The 22,458-nt window shown below is 37.7% G+C and overlaps 1 protein-coding gene across 3 annotated transcripts; it reads left to right on the forward strand.

Annotated features, from left to right (window-relative positions):
- Window positions 1-33: 33 nt before the first annotated feature.
- GASK1B (golgi associated kinase 1B) lies at window positions 34-20,641 on the forward strand. 3 transcript variants are annotated; one of them, XM_027676824.1, is made up of 5 exons: window positions 34-3,308; window positions 3,904-5,188; window positions 12,178-12,392; window positions 16,149-16,375; window positions 16,675-20,641. In XM_027676824.1, the coding sequence occupies exons 2-5, from the start codon at window positions 4,192-4,194 to the stop codon at window positions 16,880-16,882; spliced, it is 1,647 nt and encodes a 548-aa protein (XP_027532625.1). In that variant the 5' UTR covers window positions 34-3,308; window positions 3,904-4,191; the 3' UTR covers window positions 16,883-20,641. The 3 variants fall into 3 exon arrangements, with proteins under 3 accessions (XP_027532625.1, XP_027532627.1, XP_027532626.1); XM_027676826.1 differs by having other exon boundaries at window positions 34-136; XM_027676825.1 differs by lacking the exon at window positions 34-3,308 and having other exon boundaries at window positions 3,608-5,188.
- The last annotated feature ends 1,817 nt before the right edge of the window (window positions 20,642-22,458 follow it).

Raw genomic sequence — 22,458 nt, forward strand, 5'->3', positions numbered from 1 at the left:
GGGAGGTCACAGGGACCTGCTGAGGGGGGCAGGCATGTCAGGGAAGGCAGCGACATTTCAAGGCTGTGCAGCAGCCGCTGGCCCTGTGGTGCACAGCAAGGCAAGGAAAGCCCCCAGGCTGCTCAGAGCATCCAGGGTTTTTTTCCTTAAGCACAAAAATTACCACCAGTTGCTCTGGAAGCCCCTGTGTTGTTTGGCAACCAAAATCAAGTAGGGAAAAAACCTTTTATATGCTGTCAAGAAGAGATTTTTGCAGATTTCCCTGTAAGGATTTGATCCAAAACAGCTAAAGCACAGACTATTAGTCAGCATGTTTAGTCATGAAGCAAACATTTCTCTCTGTACTGTTGAAGTACAGTTACCAGATGGCAGCCCAAATTGATCTCCTTACAAACACAGCACAAGCCTTCTAAAGTAATGATTCATATTTTGCAAATCAAATCTGCATTTACCATAATAAGAATTTATGGTTTTTCTCTGGAGAATAAGCTCTCATTCCCTTGGATCCAGTAAAGCTAGGAATGCACCATTTATCAATCACCTTAACAGACACATGTCTGTACATGTGTCATTTAGAGCTGAACTGCAGAACATCTCTATGGAAACAGTTTAGCTGTAGTGCATCCAAGAGGAACAAATGTAGCCCAGAAAAAAAAGAATTCTAAAGGCAGTGCAAGTATATGTGTTATATTATGTTATTTAGAAGAAAAGTATTAAGAACAATATTAATATTCTATATTGAATTTCCTGCACATAGAAAGCAAGAGCACATTAAGGAGCCTAGTCTGTGACTGCATCCTTTCAGGTATTCAGGGATAAAGACAAGCCAAGATGGAGGAGCTTGTGCCTGGTGGTCATTGATACAGTCCACCTGTCTCCTGCAGATTGGCCGTAGGCTGTTGGCTGGGAAGACTGGCAGCAGTGCAGGCCACCAGCTGTTTTGGAGACTGTAGCTTGTCCAGCATGATCAGCAGCACCCTGGGTCACAGTTCTTCCCATCAGTATAAGCTGATCTGGTTTCCTCTACAAATGCATTTATAGGTGGAGATGAATTCCCAAGCTTAAACCAAAATCAAACAAAAAAGCAAAACAAAAAAAAGGAGGAGGGGGAGAAAATAATTGCAAATATTCAGTTCATTTATTCATTTACATTTGCAAACTATACCTAGGACTGTGAAGGACTAGAAAATACTTCTTAAATTCCCCTCTTCCATTTATTGCTATTTTCCTATATTATTTTTTATATTCCTATGTTCCTAACCTTAGGAAGAGACAACACTGACCATGAAATATGGGTATATGAAGAAATGACATAAAAAGCTGAGTTTAATGGATGCAAATGACAGTATCTCAGATACAGTTTAGAGCAAAGAAGAAATACAGAATCTAATGGACATTACAGGCTAAATATAGGTAGGCAAAGTGAAATAACATAGGCTGGAATTTGGTCAGACAGTAACTGTGTTCAGTCTATTCTATCTAAAAATTTGTCTTGCATATTTTATGACCACAGAGGAAGTACCGTTTTAGCTCAGAAGTGCCTTTTACTGCCTTGTTCCGGCTTTAGTCTAGAATAATTCCAGAAAGAAGAATATGACCCACCTGAACAATGAACTTTTTTTTTCCTGAAACATGAAGAAATGTTTGTTTTCCAAACAACTCCATAGTCATTCTAGCCTTAATTGTTTTGTGGTATCTAGTAGGGTGCTGGAGCTGTACACCACAAGAGCTGAAAAAACAAAAAAAAAGTCACTTGATATTTTACCTTTTAAATGTCCAAAATTAGAGCAAGTATCTGCTAAATTAACAAGATACTGTATTCTATTTTGTTGAATTTCTACCACCATCCATTCCAAAGAATGTACTGGTGCATGAGAAAGCCTCAAAAACCCCTCAGCAGTGAACACTGTACATCAGTGGTTACACCACGTAATGATTTCAAGGTTGCAAATGAAACGAGGAAGGAAGAAAAATTCTCCATATCAGTTTATAATTTCGTCCAGATAATCTTTAAAGAATTGCGGTAGGAAAATTTTACAGATTCCAAAATTTCAATTTCAGAGAAACGTTGCAGCATAGGAAAGCTGTTAGTAACTGGAATGTATCATATTTTGGCGCTTCTTGGTTGTAATGGACAGGCCACGGTGCTGAGTACATGCAAGAACTGGGTATTTGGAAACAGCTGTTGCAGTGTGATGCATTTCCGACTCAACTTGTCTGGAGCATTTTGAATTAATTTTCTTTGCTTGGGATATATCCCATCAGTCAGGTTTGAATTAAAAAATAATAAAAAAGGGAGAGGAACTGAAGTGGATGGAGAGATTTCTTACAACCCCAATTCCTCCAAAAACTCACATTTGGAAAAAGGAGATGATATCAAGGCTCTTTTACTGATAATGGGCACAGATGCTGAAATTTTAACTTGATAGTACATATTTAGACAAAAACGTAAAGAAAAGTGATGGCTTGTGAAAAAATCCACTCATAAAGTTTTATAAATTCAGATTGGACCAATATGAAACATAAACTAATTCCTTAATTGTCTATTCCCTTTTTGTATTAACTATGAAGAAGAGAATATCTCTATTAGCTTGAATTACAGTGAACATATAAATTTTATTATTTTGTATTTTGACTAGGCAAGGAGACAGAAGTCAGAGCTTTGCCAGTGTCTCACTGCTTAAGGGGGCACAGGCTCTTAACTTCTGTCTGCCTCAACTTTCTCAGCTGTGTAGTGAGTAGGCTATGCCACACTTTGGAAAGCACAAATAGGAAACACTGCTGAGCTGGTTAGTAGCATATAAATAGAATTTAAAAATTCCTTATCTGTTTTTAATTTCTCATCACAAGAATATATGATTCCCAAAAGTTCTAAAATCCAGGGGGCAGGGGGTATTTTAAATTAAAAATCTCAGTAAACAAACTTAAACGTGGAAGAGAGAATTTTTTCAGTACATTTGCATGCAGTGCACTAGAGGGCCCTCAGGAGTTAGAAATGGATGGAATGCGCTTTTGGAAGGCATACACTTCACAGGACTTTTCATTACAGAATTTAAAATAGAAGTTGCTGTGGTTTTGTGTGTGTGGGTTGGTTTTTTTTTTTTAATAACGTGAGGTTCATGTAAGTTTATAGCAGTTCATATGCAAACCACCTCTCAGTAAAGTTAGCTTCCAAATTGTACTTAGCTTGCAATGAAATACCTAAATGTGAACCATACTTAAAACTGAAATATGTGCTAGACGCCAGCTCAGTTACTTTTATTGACCTAAGGAGTTTACCAGAAAAAAGGATGTGTCAAGCTGAATAGGTAAGAAATTTTATTTTTATAGCAATATACATGCAATGTGCACTTATTCTGTCTTTGTTTCTTTGGAAAGAGGTATCAGCCGCTGTCATTTCATTTTAAAACTATAGCTAGATACTTTTTATAGCTTCAGAAGTGTGAAAAGAATTAACCATCTTTCATTTTTAATGTGTGTTTATGAATTATGTGAATTATATTCATGTAAACTAGGGAAATTTGGCAATGCTAATATATTTTCATATTAATGAATATGTGCATATTTAACTACTACAGTTACTGGTGTTGATATTTGGATAATTTACAACATTTCCATAACCTAAAGTTTAGTGAAAACTTTGTCTCATAAGAAAAAGATAACGATCTGAGTTTGACAGGCTTTTCTTCTAATGCTGTAATACAGCCAGCTGAGATTGCAAATTGAGCCTGTATTTAATGATTTTGGTGTTTAATTTATACTGTAATGAGAAAGTGAAAGATGTATCTTGACAAATTTCTACATGCATACTGTCTCCTCTGGAACTTTTTTCCCTGGAAAATATAGAACCACAGATACCATATGTGAGTAATGAAATGAAATGTTACTGTTTTCTTTTTGCAGTTTGTAAAGGAGATACATCAGATCTTTTAGACTACAAGTCAGTAAACTTTGCTTACGCAGCTGGCTCCATTCATTCTCTGAAACCAATCACTTTCCCCGTGGTGGCTGATAAGAATTTAACAGCTTGAGAAGGTGGAGCGTCAGCATCCTTAGTGCTAACCACTTTCCCAGGCATATCAGTAGCCTCTGTCCATCACCCATGCTGGAAGCTAGTTGGAAAACAAGAAGTAGAAATTGGGGAAGGGAAATCATGCATCATCATCCTGGCTGTAATGTACTGAAGACTTTATGCTGCTTTCATCATGTGGATTCACTAGAGAAATGACCACCTTTGATCAGCAAAGTAAAATCAAAAACTTGTTTATTTGCTGCCTGTGCCCCTCGCGGGTCTTGAGGCTCTGGACTTGCAGGCGCCCAAGGACAAGGAGGAATCTGCTCGTGGGCACCGCCTGTGTGATCTACCTGGGATTCCTTGTCAGTCAGGTTGGTCATGTTTTACCCCAGCACAAAGGAGAACATCAAAAGATCAGTTCCAGAAGTCTCCAAGATGCAGCCCAAACTCCTTTTCTGGGCATCCCACTGGATGGCACCCTGTCACCGCCCAATTTCCAGGAACCCCAGCCGGGTAGCAATGGGACCTTGCTGCCACCCAATGTAGTTTATATCACCCTGCGGTCCAAGCGCAGCAAGCCTGCCAATATCAGAGGCACAGTGAAGCCAAAGCGCAGGAAGAAAAATGCAACGCCTTTGTCCTACGGGCAGCATTTTCCAAAAGCCACTTTTACGGGCCTGGAAGAGGCCTTTGCCCAACAGCCAGGGAGGGCCATGCATGCCACGGGCACAATGGGAGCAGCAGTAGCTCTGGAGGTGAGAAAGTACCAACTGGATGAACACAGACATAAAGGAATGGCAGTCGGGGAGAGGGGTCACCAGAGACCCAGGACGATTTCTGGAGCTGTAAAGGCACGGCCCCAGCCTGAGGAAAGCAATATCAGGATTTACAGTGAGAGCTCTCCTTCATGGATGAGCAAAAATGACATCCTAAACATGCGAATTCTGGCAGATTCTCCGATAGAGAGCATCCAAGAAGTACCTTCACACAAAGCAGTCCTGGTAGTGTTTGCAGGAGGTCCCAGCACCACAGGAACTGCTTGTGATCAAGGACATTGTGGGATTGTCAAAAGACCCCTCGACATGAGCGAGGTGTTTGCCTTTCATTTGGATAGGATCTTGGGGCTAAACAGGAGCTTACCTTCTGTAAGCAGGAGATCAGAGTTCTTCCAAGGTAACACATTCCTATGGTTTTCAGCTTGCAGGTGGGGTGCAGAGGTTTCCTTTCCTCTCCCGCATTAGCCATGGGGCAGCAGCCGCCACCTTTAACTCCTGAGAGCCCAAGAGCTAACCCTATTGGTAGAGGGAAATAAAGCTGGTATAACTTCTGCAGCGCAGTTATCCTGTCCAAAGGATGCAGTACCCCAAAGTTTAGGTCAAATACCATTGAGTTGTTGAGGGCAGTAACAGTTTCTCTTACATGAGAATCTGGAATGAGAAAAAAGAGAGAGTGTTATCCGTAGGTTGCATGAAATTGTAGAAACTGCCTGAAATGAAACTGGTGAAAGAGGTTCCGGAATACTCCATGATTCAATGGGTATTTCTGGTGTTTTTTAAAAAAAGTTTTCTCATCTTTTAGAATTGATTTCAATCAAATACTGTTGAAACTGGGCACAAAAATTCATCTCTTAGGTTGTAGGAAAGGGGGATTGTATTTAGGCAGATAATCTACTCAGAGAGGTAGGGAACTTTCCTGCAGAAGCTTGAGTCTACTTCTATGGTACTAATCCCCTTGGGAACTGAAAATTTTTTAAAAAGTGCTTCCCTCTCCTCTGGTACTTAAAAACCAAATAAACTGCATGTCAGTGAATCTTGCTGTACACATCTATATATTATCCAAAGAAACGTACACAGTAAATATCTCGATATGGCTGTTACATGATTGACAGAGAGTTTTCAATTAAGAATTTGATTTTTAACCTTTAGTGAAATTAGAGGTAAGTTTCAGACATGTAATGTGAGTTAGAAGTCTACCTTTAACATTGCTACTTTCTTAAATGTCTTCAGCATACCTGCTATTTTTGTACAGTCACAAATCACAATCCAAAAGGACTGTGTTGCATTTTAATGAATCATTGCAAAAGTAGCTAGCTATGTTTTTGCTGTTCATTTCTTGCTGCTGAAATTAGCTTATACCAAATACTTTTATATCAGTCTGCATTTCTTAAAAGTAATGCAAGAATGACTTTGTAAAGTCTGTCAGCAGGAAGACAATCCAGTGATGTCCGGTTTCTTCCTGCTTTGTAAACCTTCACTTTGGCGGCCTGTACAACAATGTGAATGAATCTCTAGGAACAACAGTTTGGAGGCTTCTGAATATTATTCATAGTTGCAGAGCATGGAAGATACATTATGCCTATTTTATTTTTAGGAACAACATCTATTGCTATAGAGCTGTCCTAAGGCATTAAGGTAGCTCGGTTGGAGGAACTCTGCATAGTGTGGCTGTGGAGATGACAGACTGCAAAGCTTGGAAAACTGCTATTAGGCTAATTGTGCATTGTGTTGCTCACTGTCTGTCACCTTACGGTATGTTTTAGGCTGTCTGTGACAGAGTGTGTTGTTCTGCCCTCTTTAATTTTCTCTTCCTCATAACTGGCTATGTTCCTATTGCAAGAGGAGTGTTGCTAGGTGATGAGAAGAGAAATAACATTATTTTGGTCTCACTTCATTTTTTCCAGCTAAAAGCTGAACTGAGCATTTGGAACAGTGATTGTACCTTGTCTCTCACCATTTCTTTAGCCTGGAAATATGCTGGAGCTCAGATGCCTTATAACTACTTGAGCTCTTTACTATTGATGTGATTGTGTTGGGTATAATCTGAGAACATCTGTGTTCAGCAAATGAGCAAAAATATATTCTTAAAAATAATATGAACAATTAGCTCATATCTCTGACCCATATGCATTTCATGTAAGATTAGGTGGGCATTGTAAAGTTTTTTTACAGGGTGGCTTTTGTAAAATAGTTATTCACACGGGAAAGCAAGTAATGCAGGATTAAAGACTGTGCATGTGTGTACGAATGTACACTATTTCTGGGATGACACATCTCTCTCCCCGACACATCCCTTTTGCTTGCCTCAGTTGTGATGTGATCTAACAAGACATGTTTGATGTAGCATTAAAATCTTAAAAAATGGGCTTTTCAAAACTGTCATTCATTTTGTCAAAAGCAGTTTCAAAGAACTGCTTAGTAAATCCCTGTACAGGTTCTGTCTCCCTTATTCTCATAAATCTGCCACTGATTTTTTGTCCAAAGTCAATCAAAACACTGTACTCAAGTCCGTGCTCACCTACCCTACTTAATTGTCAGAGCTTTTAAGTGTTAACTGAATGTTTTTATCATTTGTCTAATTTTTCTATCATGGATGGAAAAATCAGGTATGATAACTGTCTCCTATTTTTGCAATGCATTTTCTGAACATAAAAAGCTTGGGGAGTACAGGTAGGAAAAGCCCCTTTGAGTTTAGTGTAACAGTCTAAAAGAGCATGATTTTGAGCATACGCAAGCAGTCCTTCTTTCCTCCCATTGCTCCCTACAAGTTGTGAAAAATGTCAAGAGCTTCAAAACATCTATAAACAAAGAAGGACAAGCCTATAAAACAACAAGAAATAATCATAAAATTGTGTCTATTGGAGACAATGGAGGCTGAACCTTATGTGTCTGAGTTTTGAGATGGTCACATTAATACCACAGTAATGAGAATCTTCATTATTTCATAACCCTAACCTGAGGAACAGAGGAGACATAAGGGACCTTGCTTGGTGTTGCAGCCCTATGTTAATTACCTTTGCACAGAAGCTAAGTAAAATGACTGCATATGTTGCCTCTAGCTCAGCAATCGAATTTTCAGGGTAGGATGATGGCGATGCTTGTTAGGGCTTCAGCTACAACAGGATTAACGTGAGCTGGAGCAGGGTTGCTTCTCTGTTGCAGCTGACAGCTGTAAGGATAGCACTCTGGTTCCTTGGATCATAGCAACAAGGCTGAGCTCTTTATTCAGAATTTGGTACTATATATAATTATTGCTATGCAATTTTGTTGCACCACTTGCTGAGGGACTGAACTACTGCATGCTGTGAACTACCTCTATTTCCCTCTGACTTTCTGATATCCTAAGTTTGGTTAAATATGTTTTGTACTGTGCTGAAAAGAACAGAAACAGGTGTACTCAATTCAGCTTAATTTTTTTTTAGCTAAAGATTGAACTCACTCCTTGTCCAGAACCTCTTTCTTTTTGTCACCCCCAAACATGCAAGAAACTCTTCCTTTGAATAACACCTTTATGTTTGCATGGTTTAATGCAAATAGCTGAATGATGTGATAGATAGCTCCACTGGTTGCACCTGTCATTTTGTTTTACTGGCCTCTACATGATGATAAATGGAGCCATAAGCTTTTCCTTGTTGTACCCTGTGTTATCAGACTGTCCTTGCCATCCCATGAAAAGTTATGCAAAAGCATAACATATTATGAATCACTAATGTCAGGGCAAAGAATAAAACCCCAACCCAACACTTCTTTATGCATGCAGGGTACTCTAAAATACTTCCTTGTAGTGCTGTACCTCTCAGAAGGGTAAGAGAATATTTCCAATATTCTGTAGGGTAGAGAAGTTTGTGAATGAGCAACAATGCAGTCCATAGTCTAGAGAGCAACTGATGCACATTTCATGCATTCCTTAATACTGACATCTATATGAGCACAGGACAAAAACATTGCAATGAGTTGCACAGTGAAGAAAGAAAAATAAATAGCCTAAATTCTCTTGTTTTCTGATTCTGTCCCTTATATTCTCTTTCAGAATATAAACTCTCAAAATCAAGTAATGATCGGTATGTCAGTCCCTCTCATTTTCTACACTAGATTGCCCTCTCCTTCAAATATGTGGGCGGCTAAACCGCTCCTTGCAAATGTGGCAGTGGTAAGCTGTACTGCCTTATAGTGAACAATGATGAGTTTGAGAAAGGGCTTTAGCTACCTCATGAATGGTTTTCTGGTTTTAGTGTTGCTGTTATGGGCATATTTGAAAATATTTTCTTTTAAGAAAGTTAGAAAAAATGCTGTAGCTGCAAGTTAGAGCACAAGATGAAAGTAACATTTGCAAGAGCAAAATGTGGTTCTTAACCAAATGTGCTGAAGAAGAATGCAGACTATTTTTGAAATGATATGGAGTGTGGATATCTAAGATGATGCCTATATTGAAGAAGGCATGCAGTGATACATTACTTAGCTGCACATGAAGCAGTTTGAGTACCTTGAGGTAGTCTAGTCTCATCAGCCTGAGATTTCATCTGTGTTAGCTTATTCAATTTAGCTAAGACATTTTAGAAATATTTTGATATTCAAAGATGCGTATGAATTACTAGGAAGCTGGTTTCAACATGAGTTCTGAAAAATCTTTCCTGTAGAATTTTGCAGATTGCCTTTGGATGGTTGGGTAGGTATATAGGTCTAAAGTGGCAGATGAAAGTAAAATGAAGCCAGTGAGCTTTGGGGGAGATTCAGTGCAATGCAGCTGCAGCAAAAGAAAAGCAGCAGCCCTTCGTGTTAATATATAAAGCTGACTAGGAAAGAAGCACATACAGAATACACTGGACTTATTCTGAAGTGTACTCAACCTTCTCAGTTTTGGCTGTAGGTCTCTTCACTATTCAGGTGACTTTAGCCCCATCCTCACAAGGTTTGAATCAGAAGAGCTCCATTTATTTCATTATGGTCATGGCAATTCATGCAGATGTGAATCAGACCCCTTATCTGCTTTAATTCGGAATCTTCATGTTTTTCCCACAAGTGTCAAAAATCGGAGTCACAGCTCTTTATTGAAGCTGCTGTTTCATATTCCTGTAATTCAATTTATATTACAGAGTTGAAAGATTTTATTTTGGCTCATCTTTTCTGCTCCCATTTCCTCTGAAATGCAAACGTTTCCTGCATTTAACCTTAGTCTTTTAAAAATGTTTTTGTATCTTAATGGAAACTGGCAAGATATTATTAATATTTTTCAAGTATTTATATTACTATTGTTTATCATGTCCTTTTTGGGTAGACAGGAGATGTTTGTTTTGTTAGAAGACTGTTTATGTATTTGGTTTGTGGAAAAATTCATGAATAGTTACATAAGCTGTTACTGGAGATATAAAAATAATAGATCAAGCTTGGTCCTGAAGAAAGCAATCCTTTTTTTAGTGACAATTTCCAATGCTTATATAGACTTTCTCCAAGTGTCTGGGAAAAGAAACCTAGCCAATAGTTGACCTAACTTGGCTAAAGTCATCTTCAATGTAGGTAGTGGAGCCAGAGCAAGAGAGATGGAGAAATGGGTAGGATTTCCCAAATTGGTTACCTAAATACTTATTCAGGAACCTCAGTAGAGGAGAAGCCTGATTTTCAGGAGTGCTCAGCACTTTTTTTCAATGGAGGAAAGAGTATGGAGCATGGTGCTGATAAAGGTAATACTGATAATGAAAGAGAGATTGATGTTCCTAATAGAAGAACACACTCTGTGTTCTAAGAAAACATTGGACAACTGGGAGGGAACATAAAGACGTGGTGAAGCTGCATGTTGGTTTAGGTTGGCTTGTCTTGGCTTGGGAAGGACTACCTTGTATGTGCAAGCCATGGCAGAGAGAAGATCAAGTACATTTTGGTTTTGGAAAGGAATTAGTTTTTCTCTCGGGCTTGACTGCATGCAGGGCCTCTCATGTTTTTTTGGTGAACACAAGATGGAACTTTACATATGTTTCAGTGCTAGGTATGGGCAAAGATAGTTTCTCACTTGTTGTTTTAGACCAGTCAGCATCCTTTGAACAAGTTGCATTTTGATTCAGCTGTATGGAGATAGTTTTTCACAGTCCTGGCTGCTTACAAGTGGAACATTCACATCAGCAGCTTTTACCTTGCTGTTGGCATTGATACCTGCTTTTCCTGTGCTAGTCTCTGTCTGGTTTGCTTCTAGAGAAGGTGCCTTGGACCTTTTGCCTCCATGTGCGTTTCTGAAAGCTTTTTTTCAGATCTGTCTATGTCTCCATGGGCATGTGGAAGACAAAGAGACAGTTTAGGCTGCCTTTAACTATGCAGTAAATTGTGTAATAGTGTAGACTTTAAGTTCATTGACCTTCAAGATGAATATGAATAATTTTTAAAGCTTTATATGTGTTCGAACACTTGTTATTTAGTAAACAGCAGCTTTGCAGATAAATGGTTCTTTCTCTCTGTACCAAGACATATTTTGGTCTTTTGTCTACGCACTCAAAAATATAAAGAATTTCTTTGTTTTAATGTGTGTACAAGCCACAGTCAGTCATGGGTCCTTGACAGTTTAAGGCAGCAGTAACATTGCATCAACAATAAAAGGAGAGTTCCACTTTCCCAAGAAGATAGATATGTTTGTTACTTGATATTTCATGACATATATTTGCCAGTTCTTATACCGAGAAAGCTCATTTTAAATTCTTTGGTGAGGTTTCTTCTCACTGAGAGTTCTGAACACCTGAGTTCACCAAAGATAAGTCCCTTTTCTCTGTTTCAGGGAAGAGCAGAATATTCTTTACACAGAGGAACTAAAGAATTTGGCCAAAATATCTGCTATACAAAACAGATCTCATCTCTAGGTAAAAAACCCAAACTTGTCAAGGTGTTTATTCATGCTAAACTCACACATTCTAGTATTCTCATATATCTCTTCAGAGCTCTGAAGGCATAAACTATAGGTCAAAAATGCTAAAGATAATAAAATAAACCCACTGAGTATAGGATTTGCAGTATTTCTATATCCATTATGCAGAAAGTAACCCCTTTGACATGTTTTCAGCTCTTGAAAATCAGCAGTTCACTGGAATCAGAGGGAAATTACATTGTTGATTCAGAGTGTAGGCTCTTAATTTACCTAGAAACTTTGTAATAGTTTGGTTTAGTATATGATTTTGTACATTAATCTCTTGCTTCAAACAGGAAAAGCCTTCTGTCCACTGAAGGCATTTATACCTATGCTTTTGTTCCTGTGGTGGCTGGTGTAGAATAAGACCACATTGACCAAAGGATGTCAAGTTATTAGTCCCTGGCTGTTTTTCCTGCCAGATCTGTAAAATGTCTAAAGAAAAGTCAAATAAGACTGACAGTATTGCACTATACTAATGATGTTTTTTTTCTTTTTTTCAGGCGGTCAAGCCTGTCCTGTTATTCTCTGGGATTCCTCACTGAGTCCAACAGATAATAGTACCCATTCCTCAGTGAGGTTAACATGGGGACGATATCAGCAGCTGTTGAAGCAGAAATGCTGGCAGAATGGTAAAGTTCCCAAAGCTGAGTGGGGCTGTACTGAAATCCACCATCACGAGTGGTCCAAGATGGCACTTTTTGATTTTCTTCTGCAGGTAAATCGCTTACTGAACACAACTATCTGCTTCAAAAACCTTGTGAGCAAACATAAGACTCTTAGAAAACATAATTTCAGTCTTATTTCATTTTTTTTAATGGGGAAGAGATGTATCTGCATAGTTTGAATTTATTTCTGGTTCTTTCTTGTGATTAAAATATCCAAAATGCAGACTATAATCAGGGAAAGAGATCAGGAACATAACTGACTAATTTCCTTTTAAAGAGGAAGCAAAGGCTTTTGACTTGTTTTATTTCACCTTGAGGCAGGCATACTGTTTCTCCTTCACTCTTTTTTTCTCCAAAAGAAAAATATCTTGACTGTGTTCACAACTGTAAATCTCTGTTTACTGTGTGGTCCTTCTTGCACCTCCCCAGCCCCCAGAGTTGGTTTTGGTGAGCTGCAATCTGGATCAAGATAGCTGTAGTTGCTAGTTTTCCTTTTTTTAAAAAGGGTAGCCAGTAACTTAGCCAGCAACAAGTTAGAGCAGCAACTGATGAATGATATAGCTGCTGCTCCTTGATTAAGTACTTCACATGAGCATTAGCTCTCCAAATAACACCAAACTAGGGTGCTGCCCACTGGTATAGTGTGTGGCTACACTTACAGCAATTATGTAATAGAATATTAAAACACTACCTGCATTAACAAGGCCTGAACTGAACCACATATCTGGAAGATGATTTTATGTCTTCCTGAGATATAGTGCTGCTTTAAGTTGTCCTTACCCGCTAGATAGGTACAGGTGACTGAGCCTCCTGCCGCACTTACTGGTGTGTTTAAAACTGCATCAAGCACTAATTTTAAGCACTGTGTTTGGTTTTTCACATAATTTAGTTATTAATAGGGTGACATTTCTTGAAATTTAAAAATCGTTACTTGGTTTATGCATAGCCTGTCCCTGTTCTTCTCAGTCCTGTTAGAGAATGAACTCATGTCTCCAGTTTTTTGTTATATTTTTGTATATTTGTTACTTAAACAGAGTATTCAATTATTCTCCAAAAATAGATTGCGACTTGTCTAATAACTCCATCTCTAGTCCCATTATGAGCAAGTAATGCTTAGAAATGGGTATAAAGTCATACGTGGATTAGTCTGTTGCTAAGCAGTAATGCCCCTATAGGAATAGTACAGATTGCGTCAGAGTTAATGTTTTCATGGCATTATATTCTCATTTAACAGTTTAAAAATTCTTATGAGTTCTGTGTTGATTTCTAATTTTAGGGTCTTCTAAGAAAAGTTTTTAATATTCATAATAGAGCTCCTATTATCCAGAAGGAGCTGCATCTTAAAATAAGATACAAGAGGATTGAACTTTACATGACAAGAAACAAATTACTGTTGTGCTAGTAGCTGGTATCAGAATGATTTATACCTCTGGTTACCTACCAGACAAGAACATGCATGCCAGATAGTGAGTGAAAGTGAGCCTTATGGTTATTAAAAACAAAATACTTAACTTTAAAATTTTTCATCAGTAGAAGAAGACTCTAAAAAAAAAAAGCTAAGAAGGGGTTCTGCATTAAAAAAAAATGAGTCATTCAGGAGTAGAGAATAATGGTGAAAAGTATTTTCTGTTAAACATACTTCCCTCAGAAGAATGGGTTTGGTTCCTGTAATAGCTGTTCCTAATCTCTGGTTTCAAATGCTATAAAACATAGGAGCAGGGTGAAAAATGCTTATAGTTGACCTTTACTTGCCTTCTGCAAGAACTCAAGCAAAATAAGGACATAAATGTAAAGTTGGTTCTTTAATTTTGGGTTTTGGACATCTTATGTACATAAATGTATAACAAAAAACATGCTAAACTATTAAGGTTGCAGCATCAATTCCAGAGTGTCCTATCATAATGGCACTGAAATGAGGGAAGATATTATGAAAAGGCTGTCTGTAAAACATGACCTCCTTGTCTATTTAATGCACATAGTGAAGTGTGGTGCAGATAAATTAGGTCTATACATCAAAGGAGTCTGTCTAGAATGACTCTACTTTTTTACCTTTGGATGAGTTGAATAAGACATCTCATGACCTAAACAGTGGAAGCAAGAGAGACTCTACCACCTGCAGATGCTGAATGCTGCTCATGAAAGGAGAAAGAGGCAGAGAAATCTCTTCCTCGGGATTTTCACATTTGAAAAAGAACACTTTCAGCAATACTGCTAGCAATAGAACTGTGTATAAAAAAACAACCAACCAAACCCAAACCCAAACAAATTCTCAGACTTTAATTTGATGAAATAGGAGGCCTTTTCATTTCAACATGCAACCTAGTTCTACATCAGGTGAAAAGTCCTAACAGTTCATTTCACTGGGATGTCACAAAAATAAAGTTGTAATTTTAGAAGGCTTATGTGAACATTAATGCTTTTGTGCTTAGAGCAGTATAAAGACTTAGCAGTAAACAAGAAGGAAGGACAGAAAATTGCTTTACCTTTCATAAGCTACTCATTCTGCCTTAGATGCTCCAGACCAGACTTCTACTCTCTAATTAACTGTTATCAGGGGCAACTCTGCTCTCTGGGAAGATGAGCTGGAGCCAAGGGCAGCTCTAGGGCAGGTAGGACAGGCAGGGCTAGCAGCAGTAGAGGCAGCCCAGCAGGATGGATAGCAAAAGCCAGGGGTCTGATTTGTAGTCCAGTGAGCATCAGGCACAGACAAGGCTGCAAGGCAATTCAAAGACCAACAAGCATGAACCCCAAGCAGCAACCCAGAAACATCAGGTAGCAGGACAAGCAGCAGATAACCACCCCTCCCTTCAAAGGGCTCAGAAGAGGGCTGAGGTGCCAGGGCTGAGGTGCCAAGCCTGAGCTTAAAGGGAGTTCCTGTGCCCAGAGGCAGAGATGAGGTATGTGGAAGTCCCAGATGAGACTTCTCAGGGAAATTCAGGTTGATTTGTGCACTCAGGGCCCCGGCAAAGTTGAGTATTTACTCTCATCTAGTCAACAGGGGTAGAAGCACTTTCAAGGAGTGATTTATCCTTCCTATATTAGATGATTATCCAAAAATGGTGTCCATTGCTCTGGATGTGCCTCATTCTCTTCATTGTTTATGAAAGGGAAAAGAAATGACTAATTCAAAGGAGATGCTTAACATTTACACCACTAAAGTTAGACCAGATGTGTGTATTCCTTCCAGCTAAGTGCTGTGTGATGAATAATCGAGGGTTTGCATGGGAAAAAAAAAGGCTAGACCATCATGTCATTAAAGTTTATTCTACAGTGCAACTCAGGGAGGCTGCTCTGTGATTATAAGTTCACTATTCTTACATTTTATAGCTCTGGATGGTTTGCTGTGCCCCTTACTAGTCTTTTCAGTTATTTTGTGTACTGTTAGTCTAAGAGATCCCACAAAATGAAGATCTTCTCTGTGTGTCAGACTGTGCTATTTCTATTGTTCTCCTACAGAGAAAATGTAAAAAAACTCCTACAGCCTTCTGAAAAAAAAAGAATTGTATTCACCATCCTGTTATTTCAGTTACACAGTGGTATTGTTCCATTATTTTCAAAGAATTTCTACTGACATAACAAATCACGGCTATAAAATGGATAAAATACACAATCTGAGACATTGCTTCTAGCAGTACATGAAGTATGGGGACCAGATCTTCAATGCCATTTCACTGCTGACTTTAATTATACTGGTCCTGGGCTTGCTTTCCTGTCAACTCTGTTAGTGAGTGATGCCTTACAGTGGCACTTTGCCCCGAGTACTTTGGTATTGTTTTCACTTGGCACTCTGCTGTACTTTGTTTTAGATCTATAATCGACTAGACAGAAACTGCTGCGGATTCAAACCTCTCAAGGAGGATTCCTGCATGCAGCAAGGACTGAAGCTGAAATGCAATGATCAGGATGCTGTTGACCTGACACACATAGTTCAGAGAAGGCATGACCAAAGGCACTTGGCCTTTGTAGACAATAAGGGTTTCTTTGACAGAAATGAGGACAATCTTGACTTCAAAATACTACAAGGAATCAACGAGTAAGTTTTAAGTTAATAATTTTGTAAAAAGATTGATAATTTCTTCCCAGTTTGAGTATGAGACTCTTAAGTTACTGAAATAGATATCATTGGTCAAGACACTGACAGGATGTGCCTAAAAATTTATGAGTAATCTCACTGCTGTAAAAGATATAGTTAACATGCATATGGTTAAGCGTGCGTGGAACTTCATTTGCGGAGTCGCAGGGTACAGTCATAGAATTGATTGCTAAAGCACAACATAAATATTGGAATTCAGAATAATGGCAAAGCTGATGAATTTCTTTGTGCTTTTCCAGATTCCCTGAATCTGCAGTTTCAGTGCTGAGGAGCCAGCGTTTACGTGAGAAGTTGCTCCAGTCTTTGTTCCTTGACAAAATATACTGGGAGAGCCAAGGAGGCAGAAAAGGAATTGAAAAGCTTATTGATGTAATAGAAAGGAGGTCCAAAATTCTTCTTACTTATATAAATGCACATGGAGCCAAAGTAGTGCCCATGAATGAATGAAACAGTCTTGTTTCCATCTGAGAGATAGTCTTTAAAAAATTTTGTATGGGGCAAAAATTGACAGTAAAATTGATTTAATTCATAGAATTATTTAATTTTTTCCTCCAAACTTTCAAGGTTGTTTTTAGATAAGAAATCTTACATGGTTTAAAAGCAACACTTAAATGTGAGCTTCAGCTCAACACAGTGAAGTCTCTTCTATGTCACCAGTGGCATGAAAAATAACCAAATGGTACAATAAATAATACGCAGTAATATATAGGGACCATGAACACTCCTTCTGTTAAACTGAAAATTAGTAACAGGATTTTCAGTGTATTAGTCTGGATTACTCTTACTTCCCCCATTCAAGTCAGTATAAGTTTTTTTCACAAGTTTAAATGGGACCAGAGATGTGTAAGCTTAATACATTGATGACAACTGTCATCACATCTATTTGCTGAAACATATATACAGGAATTTTTCTTTTTATTAGGAATACTAAAATTCCAACATTTCCAAAGGCTTGTTTGATTTATTTTGATGTTTTGAAATCTGAGAACTAAATTCAGCTCTTTTAAAGACAGGAGTGCTTGCACTGGACATGAAAGAATTTTAAAAACAGAAAAAAGAGAACATGACTCTAACAATAATAATTATTTTGACAAATATAGTTTTTATCTGTCCAGTATGGAGTACAATTCATCATGAGTCACTCATTACAATGTACTATTTTCAGTGCAAGTTGTTCTGATGTGTAGGTGGATAATCTGATATTTTCTGTCTATTGATTAACTGGGTATTTCTCACAGAATTGTCCTTTGCTACTGCTATTTTTAAAAGTGGCTTTAGCTTTTTGTGAATACGCTGCTGCTACATGTTTTGTTTTTGCAAAATTCTTGACAGTATTTTTTGAGAATTATCAAAAAGCAGACCTACTAGCAACATGAATGTTTTTAAACCCAGCACCCAGGAAATGTTTATTCTGTGTGCTCAGCTCTAGCCAGCAGTTCAGGCTCTGGTTTTCCATTAAGATTGACCACTATGGAGTGACTTACCCCAACTGTTCCCAAAGGTAAGGTTGTTAGAGAAAGTTTGATAAGCGCTTCAGATTTCTATCCTCCAGAAATAAAATATCAATTGATTCTACCTGTTTGTTTAGAAAGACTCTTATCGTCTTTCTAGAGAAATAACTATCATCTACTTGCCATGAGATAATGGTAGAAGTTGGATACTTTTGTAGCTACTCTTGTTTTTATGTATAGTAAAAAAATATATGGTGTATAAGATTTTAAAATATTGTTGAAAGTGCTTGTTTAATGTCATTAATGAGAAACTAAAATGTCTCATCACTGTTAGTGTGGATGGGTGAATTTAATGTTTTAAATAACTACAATTCCACTAAAACCAGCTAAAACCAGTTTTCTTCCTTAGTATCGGAAAACCTATTAACAATAATTGCATTACTAGGAGAAATAGATCTCATTATAGACAGACTTAAAAATACCTAGTAAAATTTTAAGGGCTTAGCCAAAATAATATTTTGTTTTATTTTGTCGGCAAAGAACAGATAAATTTGTTAAAACTTACTAGAACTTAACTATTGCCTTGAAAGCACGTGTTTTAGAGTGCCTTGGACTTTTTAATAGCACCAAAGTAGAATTTTATAGGATTTTCATCTTACCCCTTTCTTAAAAATGTTGTAACTTATCAGCCAGATAATTTTTTTCACAGAAACAAAAATGTTAATTTGGCTTGTGAACTAGAGAAAGAAGTAATCCTCAGCATCCATTTCACATGGAATTCCTGTTGCAGTGAATTTCACTCTTTGATGACCATCATGATCAATTTGTCTCATTTTCCAGCCTATCTCACAGTTTTCTTCCTGCTAGATATCTGTTCAAATGGATTATCAGACACTGCTGGGAGTGAGAGAAAGGCATGAATCTCAGCTGCACTAAACTTAGTAGAGGGCCAAGTGGAGATATGCATGTACCTGATTATGAAAAAAGTCCCGTGGGAACTCTGCCTTCTATCTTTTAGACTGTACATCCTGATGCCAAGTCACTGCCTCACTTTGCCCAGTTGTTTTTTTTTTTTTTCCAGAATTGGGTCATTTCCCAAGATAAAAAGGAAATTGAAAGTAAGGATTTTTTTACCTTTTTCAGGTTGGGTCATTTATTTTTATGGTCATAACTTGATGCATTCTTCTCCATTTCTTCTGGATATGGACTAGTGTTTCCCTGAGCATGACACATGCTCTTTTATTTGCCTGGCAGTTCAGTGCCAGCTCTTAAAGCAGCAATGTAATTGCCTACTAGTAAGAAATTGCCCTAAGGCTGATCTGGACCACTGCCTCTCAGTTGTCGTGAGTTTAAGAGGTCTGAGCAGCCATGATGCTGTGCAGTACTTGAAAATTTGACAAAGCATGAAAAGCATAACTGTAAAAAGCAGAACTTCTGGAGACTTTCCAAGGGTAAAGAAATATTTCTTTCTCTGAAAGTCTGAATTTGTGTCTAGGACAAGGCATTCTGCATGCTGCTCTCATCTTACAATGGTGCGTTATTATTGCACTATGCATAGCTGGAGGCTTTGCTGTGTTAACATGCCATATTTCTTACGTGTGCAAACACTCATAAGTCTTCAGGTAAGTCAGGAGAGGCTTTGTGAAATTGGACAGTGGGATTGGACTGTAAATTTCTTCTAATTCTCTAATGTTCATAACAAACTCCAGAAAGTGCTTTTTCTCCATAATGTTTATCCTGTTGCTGTGGAGCTTGGTATTTGAATCCAGTATTGTTAATAATGCAAAGTATGATTGCAATAGCATTTGTGAGTACATACAAGCCAAAGTCTAGGGGGTTGTTTTATGATAATGAAGAATTCTGTGTTTTTTGAGTGCATTTGCATAAAAGCTACAGTAAAAAATACAAAAAAAGCACTTTATTGAGTTTGTTCATTCTCTGCTACTACATTCAAGATACCTGGTGTCCCTTCGGTAACAGGGGTAAAGTTTATTGGGAAATCGGTTCACTTGCTTTGAAAGCAGCATGGCGTTGGACTGACAGGAACTGCACTGTGGCCTAAATAATATTAACTGACAGGGCAAATCCCGAAGAAGTCTTACTCAACCTATGGTGATCAATAGAAAGCCAAGAGTCTGTGCTTTAGTCATCTTTGCTGGGCTGTCCTCCATTTCTGGACATATGTGATCACACAAAGGTTGGTGTTGCACATTACTTGGAAGGGTGTAACCAACAGCAACAGTGCAAAACCTGTGGGTAGGAAAAGGCGATTATGTCATTCTTGAATCTGCCTGACAGCCAGAACCACATGAAATGGAATTACTAAGAAAGTCAAAAGAGTCTGCTGATTTCATAACATTGGAAGACAGAGCTTAAAATAAGTAGCACAGGCACAGATGCCTTAAAATTCCTTGGGAGCCTGCCAGCAAGTTAATACTCTTAAATGTTTCAGAAGCTGAGGACATGAAAACTTCTGTGGAGCACTATGAGAGCAGTTTCCTTCTTTTTTTTGTGTGTGTACTCCATAACATGCTATATTAAAATAATAGTAATAAAAAAAAGATAAATTCCATGGTTTCAAATGAGCAAATACAGATTTAGGATACATTATGGGACAAGGTTCCACTAGCAATTCTGGAAACACTTTCATGTGCATGTGTGTGTATGCATAAACATACATGTATATATTTATATACTTAGGCTTGTTCCTATAAAATGGTCAGTTTGGCTAATAAAGAGTGAGCTGTTTATGTAATTTACTGTTTACATGTAGAATTGTATTTGTGAGTGTAAGTCAAATTTCGGGTATACACAAGTTGAAGTTTAAACAAAACATTATTATAGATGAAACTTTTGTTCTCAAAGGATTAACTCTTCCCTTGCCAACACATTTATATAATCTTATAAGTTTTTGGGAAAAATAGCAATATGTTTGTGTCTGAGCTAAACTGTCAGAGTGATATCAACTCAGAGGTTTTTTAAAGTTTTGTACTAGATATTGAATTTCTATTTTATTTTGGAATTTGTGAATTTTAAAAGTCAATTTGTTTATCCTTTAATTAATACCAGTAAAAGCGTGTTCACAAGAAAGGAATAATTTGAATCTGCTGCTATTTTCATATGGTGTCTAGGAATATAAAAAATAAAAGAATAACTTTGTCAGATTTTCAGTTCAGCTTTCTAAGTTGCAAAAACAAAACTGTAACACAATAATTATTGTAATATGTGGATCATTAGTTACTGTTCAGAAAGAATTATGGCCTTGAAACTGCTTCTTCACAGAAACAATCCAAAACAGATTATAGGACTCTTTCTGCCGAAATATTTTCTATCTGTTTACTCATGAGACTTGCAACTCTTTCTTACTAAACTGATGCAGTGTATCTGTGAAGCTTCTGGTTACTGAAGCACTGGTATTTACTACCTTCTTTAGCCATTCTGACAGTACCTACTTACATAAACATTGAGCAGAAAAGGCCATGGCCATTTATGATGCCAGAACAGAAGTATTGGTCAGTGACTTGTAAACTTTCTAACACACCATGAGCAAACACAGGAATAGAAGAGAGATACTGAACTCCATGTGGAATAGATACTCACACAGAGTTAAAGTAGCCTAAGAACTTTTGGCCTCTCAAGTTTACATTATTTGTCGTGATCCAAGAGAGGCTAATGGGAAACATAAAGATGCTGAAACATTTTCAAACATTCTCTTTCCCACACAAAGTAATTTGCTTTGTTTTATTAAAAATTTTATTTATTTATGCACATTATTGTGTGCTTCTGGCTAAGTTCCATCAGATACATTTGTGTGAATTAATTTCAATTTCACTGAATTATCCCATTTCCAGATAAAACAATTTAAGTCAGTTAGGTTAATCCATATTCTCAGAGATTGGAGAACTGAACCCTAAGGTCAAAAGGAGACCTTAGGAGACTACCATACAAATAAGGAGAGTTGCCTGAAATATAGCATGGATATAGAACCTGGAATGTAAGTACTCTAAACAATATCTGTGGGCTCCAAGCAGGATCTACAATTGTTCTTTGAAGACTATCAGCTTGTTCCACCTGTATTTCTGTGTGTCAGGACATTCAAAGGGGACAAGTTCAAGGACAGCAGGTTTATGTATATGGACTGTGTGAAAATTAGGCAAGCTTTTATCCTCTGACATTCCTAATAGAACAATTCTGGTTACTGGGGAATACAGGGGAAAGGGGCTACAGATACTGCCCCAAGCTCGCATGCTCACCTCACAGTGCCACAGTCCAAGAAGTACTATTTGGCTGGGTGGCCCTACTGGTGGTTTTCCAAAAGCAGTTCCATGGATTTTGTTCTTTTGGAAAAGATTAAATGCACAAAAATGCAGAAACCGTTTTTTCTCACTGTGATGCATTGTTTTATCTGGGTATACCAATGCTGTTACTTATTTAACTGAAATAAGTAACTTTCTCTAAAAATTAGTTCAGTTTCAGTAGTTATTTCCTTTTTAGTCTTTTGCAGTACATTTACTTCTTATTTAATCATTTGGTTTCAACATTCACTGTTCAAGAACATTATCTCTATTTCCT

The sequence above is a fragment of the Neopelma chrysocephalum genome, unplaced genomic scaffold, assembly GCF_003984885.1.
Source record: "Neopelma chrysocephalum unplaced genomic scaffold, ASM398488v2 Primary Assembly neopelma1_42, whole genome shotgun sequence".
NCBI lineage: Eukaryota > Metazoa > Chordata > Aves > Passeriformes > Pipridae > Neopelma > Neopelma chrysocephalum.

What these genes read in the sequence shown, in the direction of transcription:
- GASK1B (XM_027676824.1), top strand. Translation starts at nt 4,192, where the DNA reads ATGCTGCTTTCATCATGTGGATTCACTAGAGAAATGACCACCTTTGAT. An exon ending in GAGATCAGAGTTCTTCCAAG is followed by an intron (nt 5,189 to 12,177) that starts GTAACACATTCC and finishes TCTTTTTTTCAG; the next exon opens with GCGGTCAAGCCTGTCCTGTT. An exon ending in TTTTTGATTTTCTTCTGCAG is followed by an intron (nt 12,393 to 16,148) that starts GTAAATCGCTTA and finishes ACTTTGTTTTAG; the next exon opens with ATCTATAATCGACTAGACAG.